The sequence below is a fragment of the Carassius gibelio genome, chromosome A7 (assembly GCF_023724105.1).
Source record: "Carassius gibelio isolate Cgi1373 ecotype wild population from Czech Republic chromosome A7, carGib1.2-hapl.c, whole genome shotgun sequence".
NCBI lineage: Eukaryota > Metazoa > Chordata > Actinopteri > Cypriniformes > Cyprinidae > Carassius > Carassius gibelio.
In genome coordinates, this window is record NC_068377.1 from 29,022,315 (window position 1) to 29,043,496 (window position 21,182).

The 21,182-nt window shown below is 36.7% G+C and overlaps 1 protein-coding gene across 12 annotated transcripts; it reads right to left on the minus strand.

The window, feature by feature from the left end:
* LOC128017093 (E3 ubiquitin-protein ligase TRIM39-like) lies at window positions 1-19,654 on the minus strand. Of its 12 annotated transcripts, none has more exons than XM_052602274.1 (9): window positions 8,198-8,256; window positions 7,270-7,319; window positions 6,803-7,188; window positions 6,583-6,678; window positions 5,409-5,621; window positions 5,164-5,317; window positions 1,610-1,894; window positions 1,213-1,245; window positions 2-1,107 (listed from the first exon to the last, which is right to left on the minus strand). In XM_052602274.1, the coding sequence occupies exons 3-9, from the start codon at window positions 7,127-7,129 to the stop codon at window positions 560-562; spliced, it is 1,656 nt and encodes a 551-aa protein (XP_052458234.1). In that variant the 5' UTR covers window positions 7,130-7,188; window positions 7,270-7,319; window positions 8,198-8,256; the 3' UTR covers window positions 2-559. The 12 variants fall into 12 exon arrangements, with proteins under 12 accessions (XP_052458241.1, XP_052458234.1, XP_052458236.1 ...); XM_052602276.1 differs by having other exon boundaries at window positions 6,803-7,191; window positions 8,198-8,255; XM_052602278.1 differs by having other exon boundaries at window positions 7,270-7,303; window positions 8,198-8,240.
* Window positions 19,655-21,182: the final 1,528 nt, after the last annotated feature.

A 21,182-nucleotide genomic window follows, 5' to 3' on the forward strand; every position in this document is an offset into this window, starting at 1 on the left:
AAGATAATTATTTTACATCGTTTTTGTTATTAAAGATGACACAGCATGAAAATTTAATATCACAATTAAAGTGATCAAAATGATAACATTTATCAATTTTATCACGGAACCTAAATGTGCTCGAACTATTCAAAAAGTACTCAAACACAGTTATTTATAAATAGTTTTTACATTATTTATTAATTTATTTAAATGTTATGATTTAATGACAATTTATTTAATTAATAGCTTTTCATTAACTCACAAACCCCCTGGAATTTCCCCGTGAATCCCAGTTTGGGAAGCCCTGCGGTAGTCAACAGAACCAAATCCACCACCTTTATATTTATTCATGCTTTTTTTTCCCAAAGATGAAAATAATTCAAGCAGAAGAAGCACAAAACTACCACATCAATTGCCTTAGAATAGAATAGAATTAGAATAGCGCAATATTTCATAAAAAGTTATCCAGCTAAGCAATTGAACCTCTGAGAAATGTTAGAGGTTCAGTCTTGGGCAACGTGTAAACCCTGGCATTTATTTCTTGCATTAACTTTTTTTTAAAAGGAACATTGATTGTTTAATAATTGCACAAACTAGTAGATATGATCAGAGGCATTGTGTTCTCATCTCTTCTTTTGTTGCAAGGGCTGAAAAATGGATAGATTTTCTCTGTGAATGACTGGCCAGTAAAGGAGTAGATAAGAGCTTTGGTCCCCACATTGTAGAATGAGACCAGACCCTCCTCATAATCCACAAACACCCCCACCTTCTGGGGCTTGTCTTTTAGGGAAATAGAAACAGGATGTGATTCATTGGCCACATATTCACATCCATTTCTTAACCAAATACACCAAAATCCTTTATTTGGGCACACTGTTATTTTCCCCTTTCTCTTAATGGACTCTCTAGCCACACCTAAGTCCCATTCTGTTTTTTCACCAACTTCAACCTCATAATAAAATTTCCCACAGGAAAAGCCATCCTTTCCCAGCACACAGGCAGAGGAGTTAAATCTCTCAGGGTTATTGGGAACATCTCTCCATGATCCACCATGCTTCACTTGTTTCCCGTCTTTAGACAGGTTGAGTTTAGGGTAAGCTGTATTAGGATCCAAAATCACATTCACTGCCAAAGAAACACATTTACAGTGATGAAATACAAGCAGCCAATTTAAAGACTCAATCTAAAAGGAATCTCAGCTTGAGTTTATCATAATCATTTGAAGGTTACCTGCATAAAGTTTCTGTATTGTACTCAGATCTGCTGATGGAGAAATACTGAATGTTAGTATACACTGCTAGTAACCTTAATCAATAACTAAGCCGCTTCCCAGCAAAAGACACACACACATAGTGTAGGAGAAAATGGAAAGGTTGTAACATGGGGTTTGTTCAGTTGTTCAGTAGTTTTTCGAACTTGTTTGCTGCACTAAAACAAAATGTTTCTTTTTAAAAATTGTTTTAAATTTAACAGTAGCTCTCTTTGTACTTGACATTAAACTTCAATTACTTTAATTTGTAGTAGAATTGATGTTAAAGTTATAGATAAATAGCACAGAAAGACAAAAACAAAACATACTAAAACTAAAAGACTTTAAAGCAAAAAACCATCCTCAGTCCTGTCTTACCAGTGACAAAAACCTTTTTATTAATCTTTTCCACGCTTTTGGGTGAGGGAGTGCTGCTCTTGTCGTTAAAGTAGATTTTGTCCTCTGTCTGAACACTGCTTGTTGTAGGTTTTAAAACTTCTGTCAGAGTGTCCTGCTGTTTGCTCAGGATAGCAGATACATCTCTTTTCTCCATCACTGAAGAACTTTCAAACACCAGTAAAGGATGAGAGGGAACAGAATCTGTACTCCCAGAATCTGATCCAGAAGTCTCTTGAACAATTGAAGGTCTGTGTGGACAATGGGCTATGAAAAGAAAAAGTTATTCAAAAACATTTTGTCCTAGTGCAAGTATATATCATAGTGTGTAGCACTTCACTTTAAGCATTTCACAGCCAACATTATGAGGACCACCCAACTATACTTTTACAAATAAGTATTTGTAGTTCGCTTTGTCCTTTGTACCTGCTTTGTACTTCTGACAGAATTTCTTAGCAACTTTTATAATGGCTATTGTTATTACATATAATTGTTCAATAAATGGTATATTTATATTAATAATATTGGTATTTAATAATCTTATTTTGTATTGAGAATCTACGTGTTATTGAAGGTGATTATGATTACACTGACAAGAGCCTTTGAGCTTTTAGCTTTTATACTGAAAGAGATGAAAAGAAAGTAAAAAAATGAGGACATTATTTTTACTTTCAACAACACCTTATAAGATACAACCAACAAATGTACTGCTCAGCGTTATCATGGGAAAACCCCTGGGGGGTTGAAGGGTCCAACGATCTCAATCGCCTGGCCTCGGCCAGCCTAAAAACACACTCAGGACAGTTGACGGGCCACTGCTGCGCGTCGTCACGAAAGCTTATCTTTTTCACGTGTTTTTAAGCATTACCGCTTGTCGATTCAAACATTAAAGCATCCAAACCAAGACACAAGACACGGAAAAGCTGAACAGAGTAGCTGGATTCTCGCACGCTGTGTTCGGTGCGCATGAGAGAGCGAGCCGCAAAATATTCCAGCCTTGGAAAGTATGCTCAAAAAAACTGTCAGTTATTTCTTAAGTGAAAGTAAACAGCTGCGGAAAAAGAATTATTTTAGATGCGTTCATCATCTCTTAAAGTGAACGCACCTCATTTAGCTACTAGCTGCTGTAATGTTCATCCAAGAATATGAAAGAAAATCACTCACTGCTCTTGACTGAATTACTTTGTAGTTTTAACAAGATTTTATGCGCAGTCAAACCAAAAATTATTCAGACACCAGATACAATTTTTTTATATATGGCTATAGATTTTACTAGTAGGTACAGGACACTATGATACATTTATGTAAGTGATTAGACTATAGCAAAATTAAGCGAACTGTGTAGGGGTGTGACGGTTAGTATATAACCGTGAGACCGACGGTTATAGTTGAACACCGTCATTAGAACTCTATAACCGCCAAAACCGTGTCATTAAAATATTTTTTACAAACATTTTTTTATCAAAAATTATTTTAATTTTTTAGATAAGATCATAAGATGCGCAATATATCGGGAGACATGGTTTTTACCACTTAATGAAGTTTTGTAAATCGTCAGACATGATATTTACCACTTCATAAAATTTTGCTTTGTAGAAAACCTTTCTTAAAAACGAATTTCGTTTTGTACAAATTTTATCTTAATTTTAATAAATGTTTCATCAACCAATTGCATGTATTTTAATAAATAAAAAGCAAGTAAAGCAGACAATGATAACCGTGACATGGAAGCACCAGCGCGTCGCTTGCACTGCACTGTGACCTAGAGCACATCTCATCGTAAATGAAACTCAGCGTAGGCCTATGCCTCATACTTTAGCATTAAATATCTTTGCTGCATCCTTTCTAGAACAGACAATGGCTTTTTTTTGCGGCTCGCATCAGCAAAGCATTGCATCGCCATAGACCGCAAAACAAGCAGCGGATGGCGGGCGGGTGCGGCTTTGAAATTTGCTCTATGATTTCCATGAAGCAAAAAACAAGGACGGAATCTCGAAATCCAGTCATGAAAATGAAACTTGCATTTTAATATGGACAGTCATGGAATTTGCCAAAGTTAGCATAAAATAATCAAATCAAATCTCCATATGGACCAGTATCTGTAAATGTTAAGCCGCAAAAGTTGTTTAAACTATAAATCCGTGTTCTGCGCGTCTCTGTGTGAATTAATGAATGGCAGAGACGTGCAGGTTTGTTTACTAGCTACATAGACTGAAGCGCATGACGCTTGCATTAATTTCAGCATCTGAGCTTCAGAGTTCTCTCTCCTTCAAGCGATCTGAACTTTTCAGCTCATCTCAATGGACACACAGCGCACCTGTATTTGACACTCTGTAAACTCTTTGTGAAGGCACACGACTCACCGTCACTTTACTGATAGCGCTGTTTCTCACACATGCAAAGAGAGAGAGAGCGAGAGTCTTACCACGCTTAAACAACACGCTATATGTAAACTATTCTTTGTTGTCTTCTCCTGTCAAAATAATGGATTAAATTTAGAAATATTCATATTCATTTTCGAACAAGCAGAAGACATACCAGTTTCTCCGGTAGTGGGCGGAGCTAATGGGCAAATGGCAATGGCTTTTTTTTTGCGGCTCGCATCAGCAAAGCATTGCATCGCCATAGACCCCAAAACAATCAGCGGATGGCGGGCGGGTGCGGCTTTGAAATTTGCTCAAAAAACGTTGGCGGGAATGATGAGTTTTGTGACAGATCTCCTTAATAAACGTAGGTCTGAAATCTCTGCCCCTTTACCGATCAGAGCGCGCGCTGACACGGAGTTAACCCGCTATCTCCCCCCCCGACGGTTATGTTATGAACCGTCACATTTGACTCACGTCATAACCGTCATCACCAATTCTGAAACCGGCACACCCCTAGAACTGTGACATATTATACCCAAAGAATCTTCATACAGTGAACTACTAGAGAAATTGATAAAAATGTTTATTTTAAATATATATATATATATATATATATATATATATATATATATATATATATATATATATATATATATATATATATATATATATATATATATATATATATATTGTCATAAAAACAGTTGTCTGTAGTTTTGGTTGATTGCAATCCATTACATACATTTCTATCAAAGTTATGACATTATCAAGATGAATCTGATCTGACAGTTTAACTCTAAGTTCTTGTCATATTTTATAACCATTTTAGAAGCAATAGCAAATAAACTGTAATAATGTGAGAAATGTTCAAGGGGTCTGAATACATTTTGGTTTGATTGTATATTTCATTTTACATTGAAGACTATCCAGTGCTATTTTACATTTAATTATTTAGTTTCTGTACCTTGACACCTACTTGACCAAACTTGAAAAAAACTTAAGCATTGTTTAAACAGCACAAATAAATAAAAATGAACGAACATACAAATTAAACAATTTCAAACAGGGCCCACTGGTACAACCTTCACCAGGGCCCCGCAAACCCCAGCTACGACCCTGCTCATACATTCCTTATAGTCCTAAATTCCTTAATTAGTTCTTAATACTTACTGATTTCAAAGAAATTCTTCAATTCCATTTTTATTTTTTCCTGAAGACTCTGGAGAGCTTTGTCCAAGATTTCTGTGTTTAGATCTATGTTCATATCAATAATGTTGCTGGTCCAGGACTTGACTTGTGGGGGGCCGCTTACAGATGAGCAAGTCTGCAGTATTGCAAGAGAAAGAGATCCCTAAATATGTGGTTTAGTCTGAATAAATACCTTTTATAGCTATTACTGAGCAAGGAACACTGACCTGTAGGAAGTGCAGGTGATCTTTAGTGTGTGAGAGCATCTCAAGCTCAGCATGTCTCCTCTTTAGTTCCGTGATTTCCTGCTCCAGCTCTTTGATGAGCTCTTTAGCCTGCTTCTCTGCAGTTTTCTGCTTCTGTTCCATCACATCCAGCAGCTCTGACTGACATTTCTCAATGCAGTGGATCAGAGCAGTGAGAATTTTGACACTGTTGTTCTGGTTAGATTAGGAAAAGCGTTAGCTTTAAGATTTATATGAAGAATTCTATAGCATTATCTCTACCAGCTCCTCAAGGTGAGTAATGAAGACCAGCATTATTGATACCAATACTGCTACTGACGTCTCTATTAAATGCCTTTCCCCCTTAATTTAAGCCATTAGTTATAACCATTCAGTATTACATTATAACAGAAAGCTATTATTTCTTTAAACATTTAATAGGCTTCTAACATCTTTTATGTGATCTTAAAACAAAACAAATCACATAAACTATAAATTGAATATAAACTTACCCTTATTCAAGCAACAAAAGTTAATCATAGAAAAGCATTGAGTGATTTATCTTCCATTGGCTCATTCTGATTTATATCAATGACAGTCTGCAGCAAGTTCATTTTAAAAGCAGCTCTGTCTCTTTAAAACCTTACACACAAGACACAACTGATTTCCTCCCAACTCTTTATGGTCATTTAGGACTTTCTAACCCATTTAAAACTGTTTACAATGTCACTCGCTAAAAACAGGCATTTTGCGTAATTTTATGTGTTTTATTTTTGTTTTTTGTCCATTTGAAGTGTGAAAGAGGTTAAGAAGCTAAAGCAGTTTTCTGTACGCATGTCGGATGTCTGCATGTGTTCAGAGAGAACTGCTTCACAGATAACACACCAGTATAGAATTAACTTCCCTCGTGCTCTACAGCATGTTCATATACTGTACTTTAATGCAGGAAATAAAAGGGCAGTTGCTTGAGCTCCCAAAATCCCTTCTCTGTCTGCTTCTCACTGGATTTCAAGCTGCATTCATGTGTAATTATCATAATTTGGGGGCCTCTGGATCAGAGGTAAAATTTCGAATTTGTTGTTGTACAGAAAATGTTCTTGCCGGTCAGGGGAGTTGAATAATTTTGATTGCATTGTATGTCCATAGTTTTTATGGTTTTGAATGACTGAAAGTGCACCTTGTTGGTTTTTACTGAGCTTTTTATCTCTTCAGTCTTCTTTATTCGATCCTGGATCATCATTTCGACCTCTGCTTGTGTCTGTTCCAGCTGAGTCTGAAGACAAAAAGCAGACAGACACTTTATTTATAATTTTGTAGATATCTCAAAATTTGGTTTATTTACACAAATTTTCTATGCTTAAATATCTTAAGATATTAGTGTTTTATATGTTTCTCACCCTCTGATCTCCACTTTCTTGTTCTATAAGAACAATATTGTGAGTGTTGTGTCCTATTTCAAAGCAGATCAGACAGAGAAATAACCGGTCATCTCGGCAGAAAAGCTCCAGTGGTTTTTCATGTTTCTCACAGATATAATCTTCCAAGTTTTCCACGGGGTCAATCAGTTTGTGCTTCATGAGCCTTGCTGCTGTTTTGTGATTTTCCAAGTGAGTCTCACAGAAAGATGTTACACATTGCAAGCATGATTTTACTGCAGTGAGTTTTTGATTTCCATGGCAGGCATCACATAGAACATTATTGTTTTGGCTCTCTTGCATCTTCATGTGATCAGCCACCTATAATCAAGCTGTCCTTATTTTCCGTTGTACTGTAGATTCAAATTCTTCTTTAAAAAAAAAAGAAGAACATTTCAGTCACTACCGTACCTGCGTCTGCATGAAGTAGTGACTGGGTCAGTGCATACCTTGTGATATGGCACTGAAGTGGCTTGTCAACATCTAAAGGAAGTCAAGGCTATAAGTGAAACAATAGTAACAACATGAGGCTGTTCAATGTAAATTGATTTACAAGTCACATCTGTATTACTTTTAAAAGTGTATCCTTTTCTTGTAAAATAATTTCTCTTATCTGTTATTGTTCAGGATTCTTTTAAAAATATGTTATTTTTTTCCCCAGACAAAGCAATTCATTTCAGTTGCACTTTTATCATATTTTATCCAGACTTTGACTACGTGTCTTGATTTATGTAGGATATGCATTTAATCCTAATTTAATTAAACACTGTACTGCATTACACCATACTTTCTAGAATCACTTTTAAATGGGTTTCAGTACAATTTGTATACCAACAGATAACAAAAAAGTAATTAGAAACACCGTAGTGCTCTACAGCAGTGCTTACTTTGTCAAATTAAAAAAAATAATTCACCTGAAAAATCTTGTCTATTAGTGTTGCCTCAGACTTTCAGGAGAAAACAGAGCAGAACTGATTATCTTTGTTTTTCACAACCAAAGATTGAAGAACTTAATGTTCAGTAAATGTAAGGATTTAAGGTAATGTAGTTTCAGTTTCACTTTATTGTAATGGTGTGTTCTAAATCCTCTGTAAACATAATACATAGGCTACAAACCCAAATGTCATAGTAAACCTTTAACTACTCTTTTAGAAAGTCATAGTTGGATCCTAATACAGCTTGCCCTAGACTCAACCTGTCTAAAGACGAGAAACAAGTAAGTTATGGAGAATCCTAGAGAGATAATAGATAATATTTACATGTGAAACGTCAAATCATTTGTTTATACTTATAAAATCTAATTTTATATTCATGTAATGTTCTTAAGTTAACTGATTTATAATATATTGCTTTAAGATTAGATGTATGCTATCTCACCTCTTAATGTTGTCTCTGGCTCAGGAGAAAAATAGAGTACCGCAGATCTGAACTCCTCATTTATTTGTTTAGGAACAGGTTTTATGATGAGGTGAAATATGTTGCAGTTTCAATTTGTTGTAAACACACCCTCCCCCCTCCCCTCCCCCCTGGACAGTATAACCACATTTGACTGATTATGTACAAATAATGTCTATAAAATCTTTTATGTTTGGTGTTTTGCTTAATTATTATGCTGTATTTACAACAAGTACATTCAAACAAACAGACTATTCAAATAAAATGTAAAAAAAATTGAAGTTTAAATAAGAAGACATTCAAACCTTGTTGCCATTTATGACAGACACAATTTAAGTAGGAGGAGTTATTGCACAGTAGTAACTCGTTTTCACATGATTTACGCATAATTGACCAACTTAAGTTTCATTTCTTTAAATGTGTGTGCCAATTTTCAGTTATTGAAATTGTCCTCTTTGTTCACTCTCCAATGTGGAATCAATGTAAATCTAGAAACAAAATTTGCTCATACAATGAGATCATGGCAAAACAAAAATATTTTAAGGTGATTTTTTACTTCATGTGACAGAGATAGAGGATTGAAGTGAACCACTGAATCCATTTAGTATATATTGTTTTTTACTCCCCTTAACAACTGCCAGTGCATCCTTATTTTTCATCAAGAAATATTGCTTCAGGTACTTACCAGGGTCAGCCTAATCCATTTACTGATGTAATAATCTGCTGGCAAAATCATCAGTACTAGTTTTCTTTCAGTAAAACTTGGAAAAAAAGAATGCCAATTTACTTGACGACAGAGTATATCAATGTATCTATGATCTTTTTAGAAATAACAACTTCACAATGAGGTAGGTTAATATACTCAAATTCAATTGTTTCAATTAGAACCACGCATTCTTAATAAGGTCATAAAGTAGAAGGTGTAAATTATGAGGTGGGTTTAAAGTTTAAGTTTATTTTATTTCATTATTTTAGGTTTGATTCTTATAAAACGATACTGTGTTGTGCAATGCCATTTGTACTTAAATCTTCCTTACTGTTTTGCCAGAGGCATGAACAGCAGTAGAAGTGAACTTTCCAAAAACTTGTGAGTCATAGTTGCATACATACCAAAAGTATCCTGTACCTTTAAGAGGAGCTGAAGTCTGTGATTGAAAGGGCAGTGTGTTTATGAGTCAGCGTTTGGGGAACAAGAAAGCCCACGCTGCCAGACTTTCAAATCTCTGCCTAGTGTGGAAGAGCACAGCTAAAGCAAGAGAAGTCTAGTCAAGTCACCTTTATTTATATAGTGCTTTAAACAAAATACATTGCTTCAAAGCAACTGATCAACATTCATTATGAAAACAGTGTGTCAGTAATGCAAAATGATAGTTAAAGGCAGTTCATCATTGAATTCAGTGATGTCATCTCTGTTCAGTTAAATAGTGTCTGAGCATTTATTTGCAATCAAGTCAATGATATCGCTGTGGATGAAGTGACCCCAACTAAGGAAGCCAGAGGCGACAGCGGCAAGGAACCGAAACTCCATCAGTGACAGAATGGAGAAAAAAACCTTGGGAGAAACCAGGCTCAGTTGGGGGGCCAGTTCTCCTCAGACCAGACAAAACCAGAACTACACATGCTAATGGAGTCTCATGAGCAAGACCTTTTGAATCTCTAACTTTTTCTTAATTATTGCTGAATGAAATCGTTTATTGCAGTATTTTAACAATTTTACTTTGTACAGATGATCTCATCAGCCAAATGAGGGGTTTTGACCAAGTGATGCTCTTGGAAGGAGTGAAAGAAGAGGATGTGGTAAATTGTCTTCAGAGAAAAAGCTTCTCAAAAGGTCTTAAAACAGCTTGAAGAATGGTAAGTGTACAGTACTATAAGGGTCATAGTTGCTCCCCCTGCTAAAATCACACAGAACATAAGCTGAGCTCTCTGTCCATTAAACAACTTCATCTGGATTGTTTGTGTTTTTTGTTTTACTTTGACCAGGTCTGGGAACTGTCTGAAAATGGGATGTTAGGACTGAGAGATCCTCTGGCTGAGAAAAGGCTACACTGGATATCAACCACAAACTGTTTTCAGACAGGAGAGAAGAAGATCATGATGGGGAGATGAAACCAGTTTAGATGTGATGATAAGGAATCATTATTTTCTGAAACAGTATCAAATGTCTTATATGTATTACATGATCAGTATCACAGTTGACTGGATGGGACTGTGTGACATTTCATCCCTCATCTGTGTGAATTGATTAATATATGAGGTTAATGTATTTTTGATGATAAATAATTATTTTACTTGAATCTTATTTGTCTTGATGCTACTTTATCATCTTTATAGTCTATGCTTCAATAAAATGAAAACGGTGAATATTGTGTTCTGAAGATTCTTGGTAAACACATCATTTTACTAGGTAGGCTCATATGTGCTTATTTTAGACTTGGAAAAACTACATATTATTAATTATCGGGATAATTTCTTTGACTTAAGAGATAAACATTTTTGATCAGATTAATGACATCTGGGAAATAAAATACACCAGAAAGTTATTATTGTTTATATTTAGTAAATGCCGATTTTTTGTGAAATACAGGGAGTTACGAGATTCATTATTTTGCATTACAAGATTGTGCCATGGGATTGTTACAAACACTTGAGGGATAACTGAGAACGTAGCAGGAATGATCAACGTGGATCTTGTACTGTATTCAAACCAAGAGCATGCACATTACTGATGCCCAGCACCTGAGGAGTAAGATACGGGGATGAGGAGGACATTTTTACACTGATTTTTGCTAATTAGTTATTTATATATATATATATGAATTAATTTGTCCTTGTGTAATAGTGAAGTATCACAATTTGTATACATTGTCCTTGATTACTGCTTAACAGTGGGGAATAGATAATGGCAAGTTATTGCAGGTTCATCCATTATATTTATTGCTGTTTTCTTAAAAAATCAAATAAATAATCTATTATTTTTATTATTAAATCATTTCTTTATAATTTTGTCCATGTTTCATCAGATGGCCTCACAATGTCGTATCAAAAGGTATACTAGTAATGATGTAAAAATAGAAAAGATTGATCTGTGAAAATAGTCAGATATAAATGTGACTCAGCTCAGTTTGTTGTCCATGATTGATGAGCAGAATACATGTATGTAGGTTTTACTGCCCTTCTACCCCCAGGGGCCCAGTAGCACCCCCTGGAAGATCCCAAAACTGTACATTTCAAAAGGCTGTAAATCAGAGTATAATTAACCTATCAAAGCGAAAATCAGCAGGATTACTACTTGTACTATGTTGATAAAATAAATAATGTTGGGCACAGTTTTCAGAAATAAATGGAAAGGTGGCATAAAGGCATTTTAAATATTGCTCACTCTAAAATACTAAATTTCATCATGCCTCTCAAATATATCATAGAGGTTTACACAGTGAACATATTTATGTTTCCAGTTTTCCATTAAATATATTATTCATTTCATTTCGTTAATAAAACGTTTTAAACTACATTACCCACAAGCCTCCGTCGTTCTACCTATGGAAAGGGAAAACTAGGCGCTGTTTTTGTAGTTCATTGAAGTTATTCTTTGGGTTAGGGTTAGGATCTCACTAAAGAGGTGATTTTTCTCAACATAGAAACACTTCATTGTTGACTTAAAACTTAGCATCAAAACATTATTTTTTTAACTTGATGCGCTGTTTAATATGGGTTAAAAGATAGTCCAACCACAGACAGTCCTGCGGTGACAGGGATATTCACAGCCAATGACGTCAAAGCTGAGCAGCGTCATCACACTTCCTTAACCACTTATGGTCATTCATGAGCGCTTTTTTCAGTTTTTCGACTAAAGGGATAGATTGGTTAACAATAACTTAAATTTGCTACCTATTAGATAGTGTTTTATTAACGTCTACACCTTCTTCCAACAATAATGCAAATACAGAAATTATTTTTATTCGGTTTGACAAAAATTAGACAATATTAATGTGCACGTGTATGTACAACTACACATGTGATGTGAACTGCACAGTCACAGTTGTATCTTATCAAACCGATAGATTCATTTCAATTTAAAAGATAAAAATAAAATATAAAATATATATATTTCTGACCAAAGACAAGAGCATTTACTTATAAAAAGTAAAAAAGTTAAATTATTAAGTTATTACATTATTATCTTTTTTTGTTTCTTGTTTTTTGCCTTGCTTGCCTTGCGTCCATTGCTAGCATTACATGGCGACAAGGAGCTCCCAGCACCGGGCCCTGAGACAAAAAACCAAGGTTTTCTCCACTTGTCTAAGGCATGTAGGCACCCCGCATGACCTTTAGCATGTGAAGTGGGTTTCCACTGCCATCAGACCCAGCAATCTCTGAGACTGCTTGACAGTGAGTGACCGGCCTTCTCTCACTCTCGTGACTGCAGTGAGGATCGACTCAATCCTAGCAGGTGACATACGTGCCTGCATCATGGTCGAATCCTACATCATTCCCAGATAAGTGGTTCTCTGTACTGAAGAAAGCACACTTTTCTTGGCGTAAAGTCTTAACCCCAGCTCTTTCATGTGATCAGGAAACGACACCTCGATGCCAAACCGTCATCTGCTCTGATTGAGCTAATATCAACCAATCGTCAGTGTGCTTGAGTCATGAAAGTGTGGGGTGAGAGTGCAAGGCCAAAGGAAGACCCGTACTGGTAGTCTTTTGCCCCCAAAAGCAAACCTCACGATCTTCTGATGAAGAAGGATGGAGCTAAGTGCATCTTTTTGATAGATCATGACACACCAGTCCTTGGACTTGGCCTGTGCACGTGTGCTGAACTTCGGTCCCCTGACTGAGCGGTTCAAAAAGGACAGATCTAAAAAAGGACACAACACCTCATCCTTCCTCAGAACAGTGAAGTATCGGCTGTAGGACCCGGACTCTGCAACCTGAGGAGGGACCACCTTGATGGCCTCTGTCCTCAGAGAGTCTATTTCTGTTCCATTATCAGAGCCTGCTTGGGGCCCACCAGAACTGGATTCTGTGGCCTCTCACTACAGTGTGCAGGACCCACTGAGACACACTTGGTAGTAGTATTCACGCTGCCAAATAGTCTACTATGGGAATCAGCCTCTCAAGACTGATCTCTGGTGTCATCAGAACAGTTAGCTCAGTGCCCTGATGCGGCACACCGGCAGGAGACGGCCGAACTAGCTGCTCTGGAAACCTCCCAGGAGGTCGCAAGCCTCTTAGCACCGCTACGTTTCCGGGTGGTAACTGAGAGAAGCACTCGCCGGAGACCGCTGCACCCTGGAACACCGGCAGGGTTGGCAGAACGATCTCGGGGGACTAAGGAGAGATGGGCACTGTGTAATGTGGTGTACACCGCTTTTTCCCAGAGGGGCCTGCCATCCGAGGTCCTGAGCCACAGCATCAGGACTCTCGCAGCTGAAGTCTCCTAAAAACTACGATCCTCAGACCCACGTCATCTGCTAGGAAGACTATATCAGAGCCTGCTCAGGGCAGGACCCTATGAAGCACACTTGACAGGGGCTCCCACACCGCCATGTGTCCTACTAAGGGAACCAGTCTCGTGAGACTGGCGTCTGGTGCACCTAGAGCCACTAACTCGGTGCCCTGAAGCAGCGGACCGGCAGGGGTTGACCGTACTAGCTGCTCTAGAGATCTCCATAGAGGTAGCGAGCCTCTTAGCACCGCTACGATTCCGGGCAGTAACTGAGAGAAGCGCTCACCGTAGACCTCTGTGGCCTGGAACACCAGTAGGGTTGGCAGAACGATCTCCTGAGGGCACTGAGGAGAGACGGCACCATGTAATGCGGTGTGCACCGCTCTTTACCGGAGGGAGCTGGCCCTCAAAAAAGTCCTAGGCCTTAGGTGTCAGGACGTTATGACGAAGGCTATCCAGCAAAAACGACTATCTGCAGAACCGCTTTCCTCGGCCTGGGAGCACCAACTCTGACTCCAGAGTCTGCGGAGTACAAAAGTGACACCCCCGGCACGAGGGGCTGGAACACGGTTGGGACTGCTCCACCCAGCAGCCCCTGACTGCCTCAACCTCCTCAGAGGAAGATAGGTAAACACGTGTTCTCACACAAGAAATTACATCCTGAGAGCCCCTGCACATCTAACTTCACATAGTCGGATAAATATTTCATATTTCATCTGTCTGTCTGTCTATGACATTAAAACCTTCAAATGGCAAGCTTTTTCCTTGTATGATATAGAATTATATATGTTTATCTGTAACTTCATTGCAAGCTGTTAACTGAAACTTTTAAGGTTTTGTCGCAGAAGAAGAAAAATATGAAAAAACTGCAAGCACTGATCATAATAAATTAGATTAGATTAGATTAAAAGTAGATTGATGCTTCTACATGAGTTGGAACTGTTAGAAATGCTCTGTTGATTGGCATTGAGAACTTTAGCTAACACACAAATTGGTTCAATAAAACCTTTTATTCACTTTCCAAATAAATAAATAAGGAAAAATAAAGAAAAAATAATAATCTTAAAAAAAAAACATGAATTCATACAATGTGCAATGTACAATCAGCAAGATAATTATTAATATTGTATGTCTATGCAATTAGATTATGATGTAACATGCTAATTTGCATATGTAACTGGATTGGATGTTAATGCAAAGACTACTAAATATTCTTAGAACACTAATGTGTTACAGCACAGGTATAAACATATAATATACACTCTCAATTAGATCATCGGAAAAAGAAAACATGGAGACCATACATGGTATAGATGAGTTTACATGATCTATATGCATGCATAAAATAGTAATACACAAGACCATATACAAGGAGGTACACAAAGACCTGAGGATATGCATGATAGGAAAGTCTGAGAAAAAATTGTTTATGAATTAATGAAAGAATTAATTTCCTATAGCAATATGTGTCTGTTTTAAACCCCTTTCACACTGAGATTCCGGCAAATATATGGGTAAATTGTTCCGGCAATTGTTCCCGGGTCACTAGATTTTGCACCTTCACATTGCCAGTGATTACCCGGGATATGTGCGTGCTTTCACACACAACCCGTAAAGGTCCCAAAACGACATGTGACATCAGGGCGTGACATGTAATGTAGGAGTCGAAAATGCTAGGCACGTTATTCTTTCACTCAAGCTGGTAAACGATCTCAGCGTCAGCACAGAAAGTGAGGAACAGACTGATCTCTGCTTCATTACAGTTTGCACATATTTTTTTTGTCGCAAACGTTGATCTTTCTCCAAAACAGCCAGTAAAAGAGTCGCGCGACAATGTGCGTCATCACTACGACACGACATTAGATCTGTCAATGAATAATTTATTTGTTAAATCTAATGAACAGCTTTGTTTCTGATTGTTCCAAATGCAACAAAGCACTTGTTCTTGAACTTTACATTTACCTAGCAAGGTATGAAATTTATATTTCATGTTCGTAAATAGTAAACAAACACATGACAACAAAAAAACACTCAACTAGTTAATGCAACAACACCTTTGGGTTCATTATGTTGTTGTTTTTTGTGCTACTGTAGGTCCTAACTTCAATCTTAAGGGGGTATGTGTCAACTGAGCAATATCTGTCGTTGTATTAATGATTTCTTTAAAGGAATGTAGATTGTATTTTAATTAGACTAACCAACAGTATGGATAATCAGAGGCTTTGAGTTAATATATCCTCTTTTGTTGCAAGGGCTGAAAAATGGATAGATTTTCTCTGTGAATGACTGGCCAGTAAAGGAGTATATAAGAGCTTTGGTCCCCACATTGTAGAAGGAGACCAGACCCTCCTCAAAATCCACAAACACCCCCACCTTCCGGGGCTTGTCTTTTAGGGAAATGGAAACCGGTCTAGATTCATTAGCCACATATTCACATCCATTTCTTAGCCAAATACACCAAAATCCTTTCTCTGGGCACACTGTTATTTTCCCTTTTCTGTGGATGGATCCTCGAGCCATACCCAAATCCCATTCAGTCTTATCACTAACTTGGACCTCAAAGTAAAACCTTCCACAGGAATACCCATCATTTCCCAGGACGCAAGCGGAGGAGTCAAATCTCTCAGGGTTATTGGGAACATCTCCCCAGGATTCTCCATAACTTACTTGTTTCCTGTTTTTAGACAGCTTGAGTCTAGGGTAAGCTGTATTAGGATCCAAAACCACAATCACTGCAAAGCAAACACAGGTAAATTGATGAATGCATTAGAAGTAGCTCTTAAGCGTGTGTTAATACTTGTCATATTTATCACACCTGCATAAAGTTTCTGTATTGTACTCAGATCTGCTACTGGAGAACGCGCACTGAATTGTGAGACCTTCACTTGTTTGTTCATCTTTCCTGCTCTCTTCGTTGAGTGAGTGCTGCAGTCTGTTTTACCCAGAGTAAAGTAGATTTTGCCCTCTGTCTGAACATTGCTTGTTTTAGCATCTAAAACCTCTGTCGGGATGCCCTGCTGTGTTCTCACAGTAACCGTTTGATCTTTTTTCTCCATAGCCGAAGAACTTTTAGGTACAAGTGAAGGATGGGAGGAAACACAGTCTGTGTTAGTGCTGCCAAATTCAAATATCCCATTGGCTGAAGGTTGTGATGTCGGTGGAACAAAGTTGAATCCGCGAATAAAAGAAGGTTGAGCTGTGAAAGTAAATGTGAAAATTTATTAAACAAGCCTTATTAAATCTAAATCGAGAACTGAGCAAGAAACACTATAAGACAGCTGCATCTTATACAAATGTTGCTGACGGACCAGAATCAAAAAACTGTGCATATAACCTTAGTTCCCGGGTAAATAAGCCAAAGAGTTGCTGCCGGTAGCCATAGTATGGAAAAAGTACTACTATAGAAGTCAGTGGCTACCAGCAACTGTTTGATTACCAACATTCTTCCAAAAAAAAAAAAAAAATCTTCTTTTGTGTTTAACTGAAATTAATACAGGTTTGGAGCAACATGAGTGTGAGTATATGATGACAGAATTTTCATTTTTGGGAGAACTTTCCCTTTAAATTACTGTTGTGGATCAAATGTTCTAAATAAACTCGCCCTTTTTGCCTAGAAAATACTTCAGTATAATTCAGTTTATATATAAATCCATTTCTAAACTGCTTACTGATCTCATGGATTTTTTTTAGATCCTTGTTGACTTTTTCCTGGAGGCAAGTAAGAGCTTTATCCAGAAATTCTGTGTTGAGTAGACCAGTGTTAATGTTGATGTTCATCCAGGTCTTGACTTCTGGGGGGCTGCACACAGATGAGTAGACCTGGAACAATGCAGGAGACCAAAGAAATGTTTCAGAAAGTGATGTCCTGTCATGTGAACAGAGAGAGAGAGAGAGAGAGAGAGAGAAACTGACCTGAAGGAGATGTAGGTGATCATCAGTGTGTGAGAGCTGCTCCAGCTCAGTGTCTCTTTTCTTGAGCTCACTGATTTCCTGCTCCAGCTCTCTAATGAACTCTTCAGCCTGTGTTTCTGCTGCTTTCTGCTTCTGCTCCATCACCTCCAGCAGCTCATCCCGACATCTCTCAATGGAGCGGATCAGATCAGTGAACAGCTCAACTTTATTTGCTTTATTTTTCTCAGTGGTGCTCTGGTTACGTTGAGAAGAATAATAGACACTCCATGTCAGATTCCAAATCATTCTTTCCACCACCTCTATACAGTAAATAGCTGTATTAAAAAAAAATATTGTTGATTTGTCACTAACAACACACCTTTAAGTTTTTTATCTCCTTAATCCTATTACATCTGTCCTGGATCATCACCTTTATTTCTGCCTGTGTCCTTTCCAGTTGAATCTGAGGGCAGAGAGCAAGATTTTTTTTAAAGCAAATGCATCAAACTTTTACTTTAAAAATCCTTTATTTAATTAATTTGTTTTCAATAAAATTTCCAGATGTTTTCAATACTACAGTAAAATGTTCTTTATTTTAAAGTAATATATCAAGACAAAAAAGAATAGTAAAGAATAATTCAAAATGTAAATTATTAGCTGTTTTTTTTTTTTTTTTTGTTTTTTTACCTGTGCAAGTAACTTAAATTGTGATTTTAGAAGCTATTCAGTTGCTTTAGAAAGAATTATAAAATGTGAGTCATATGGACATATTGGCATTGGTGGAATGTAAAATAGTTTCACAAATAATTTAATTGTTTCACATTTTATAAGAATTTAGAATGACATGGTGATAATTTAGTTCATTTTGTCTGAACAGTTCATTAAGTAGAATTGAATAAATATGCTAAAATGTCTTCTAATCTCTCATATCTCTTGTCTTACCCTCTTGTGTCCACTCTCTTCCTTTATGGGAACAGCGTTATGAGTCTTATGTTCTGTTTCAGAGCAAACCAGACACAGACAGGTCTGATGGTCTCTGCAAAACATCTCCAGTGGTTTCTTATGTTTCTTACAGATATAGTCTTCCAGGTTCTCCACGGGGTCAATCAGTTTGTGCTTTATGAGCCTTGGTGCAGTTTTGTGGTTTTCAAGATGAGTCTCACAGTAAGAAGTTACACACTGCAAACAAGACTTGACTGCCCTTAGCTTGTTTGCTGTGCAGACATCACATACAATTTGATGAAATGGTTTTGTTTGGTGTTGAAGCACCTTGTAACTGTCCACAACCTTTTTAAATGCTACATTTATTTTCAATTCTGGTTTACTTTCAAATGCTTTGTTACAGATAGAGCATATATAGAGCTGTCCACTCTCCCAGCATGCCTCGATACATATGTTACAGATGTTGTGTCCACATGAAGTGGGGATTGGGTCAGTGAGCACCTCCAGACATGCATGGCAAATGAGCCACCCTTCAGAGAGTGATGAACTGAAGGAAGTCATGACTGTAAGTTAGAAACAGGGACACCATGAGACTCTGCATAAAAGTGATCAAAAATCATTATGTTATAAGGAAAAAAGTAGTTAAGAATGAGCATTGCATTGTGATCTAAAACTGAATTTTCAGGCATTGAGGACCGGCTGCATATCCATGTAGGCAGCATAACTAATAAACAGCTTAAAGCACATGCATATGTTATAAAATATATACAATATGATTTTGCTATTCTTTACACAGTCTTCACCATCAATCTAATTTGAATGTCACTGGAAAACATATAATCTTTTTGATTATCAGTAGCCACTCTGTAAAAATCTATTAAAAAAAGCATTTACATATGAAATGTAAGATCACTTGTTTATATATATATATATAAAGTCAAATTTTATATTTATGTAACATTCGTAGGATAATTGCTTTATTATTACTTTAAGATTAGATGAAATCTCACCTCTTAATGTTGTCTCTGGCTCAGGAGAGAAATAGAGTACCACTGATCTGATCTGAACTCCTCATTTATTCAAGACCAGGTCTTATGATGAGGTAAAATATGTTTCAGTTTCAATTTATTGTAAAATCTTACGCAATACTGATAACGCAATTGATACGTTTTGTTATTCTAATGACTATACTAAGGTTGTCGCTCTTTGAGTATAGTTTGAGACTGGACCAATAATGCCCCCCCCCCCATTATTATTTTTCATGTTGGGAACATCATTAAACAATATGACACTATAACCATGTTTGACTGATTATATACAAATAATGTCTATAAAATCTAAAAAGTTCTGCTAAATTATTATGCTTCACAACAAGTGCATTCAAACAAACAGACTGCTTTTAATAAAATGTAAAAAAATTGAAGTTTAAATAAGAAGACATTCAAACTTTGTTGCCATTTATGACATACACAATTTAAGTAGGAGGAGTTATTGCAGAGTAGTAACTCTTGTTTTCACATGATTTATGTTAAATTGCCCAACTCCAGTTAAGTTTCATTTCTTTAAATGTGTGTGCCCATTTTCAGTTATTGAAATTGTCCTCTTTGTTCACTCTTCAATATGGAATCTATGTAAATCTAGAAACAAAATTTGTTGATACAATGAGATCAGGACACAACAAAAATATTTTGAGTAGAACTTTTACTTCATGTGAAAGAGATTGAAGTGAACCACTGAATTCATTTAGTAATTTGTTTTTTACTCCACTTAACTTCCAGTGCATCCTTATTTTTCATCAAGAAATATTGCTTCAGGTACTTACCAGGTTCAGCCTAATCCATTTACTGTGGGTTACTAGTCCAGTTACTAGAGTTGCAGGACAATAATCGGTAACACTTTAGAATAAGGTTCCATTTGTTAATGTTAGTTAATGTATTAATTAACATGAACAAACAATGAATAATACATTTATTACTTTATTTATTCATCTTCGTTAACGTTAGTTAATGAAAATACAGTTATTCATTGTTAGTTCATGGTAATTCACAGTGCATTAACTAATGTTAACAAGCACAACTTTTGATTTAATGTTACCCAATAATCTGCTAGCAAAATCATCAGTACTAGTTTACTATCAGTGACACTTGAAAAAAAGAATGCTAATTTACTTGACAACAGATTATATCAATGTACCATTGTTTTAGAAATAACAAATTCACAATGAGGAATGTTAATACACTCAATTTCAATTGTTTAAATTAGAACCACGCATTCTTAATAAGGTCATAAAGTAGAAGGTGTAAATTATGAGGATGGTTTTAAGTTTAAGTTTAGTTTATTATTTTAGGTTTGATTCTTATAAATCGATACTGTGTTGTGCAATGCCAGTTGTACTTAAATCTTCCTTACTGTTTTGCCAGAGGCATGAATAGCAGTGAGAGTCAACTTTCCAAAAAAATATGAGTAATAGTTGCATAGACACCAAAAGTATCCTGTCCCTTTAAGAGGAGATGTATATGAGTCAGGGGCTTTAGAGCCAGCTGTGTGTGAGTGTGTGCAGTCTGGTAGGAAGAGGGGGAGCAGAGCAACCACACCAGCTACCGTCCCATCAGACTGTGCTCCTAAACGTGCAGTCTGTGGCAGAGCTTTTCTCACTTTCTTTCTACTTCTCTCGACTATCTT

Bases quoted from the DNA above. Each gene is read 5' to 3' on its own strand.
- LOC128017093 (XM_052602271.1), bottom strand. From the start codon at position 19,061: ATGACTTCCTTCAGTTCATCACTCTCTGAAGGGTGGCTCATTTGCCAT. The intron at 18,022-18,500 runs GTAAGACAAGAG...CTCTGCCCTCAG, and splicing joins AAGAGAGTGGACACAAGAGG to ATTCAACTGGAAAGGACACA. The intron at 1,108-16,482 runs GTGTGATAAATA...TTTCTTTGGCAG, and splicing joins AATACAGAAACTTTATGCAG to TGAATGTGATTTTGGATCCT.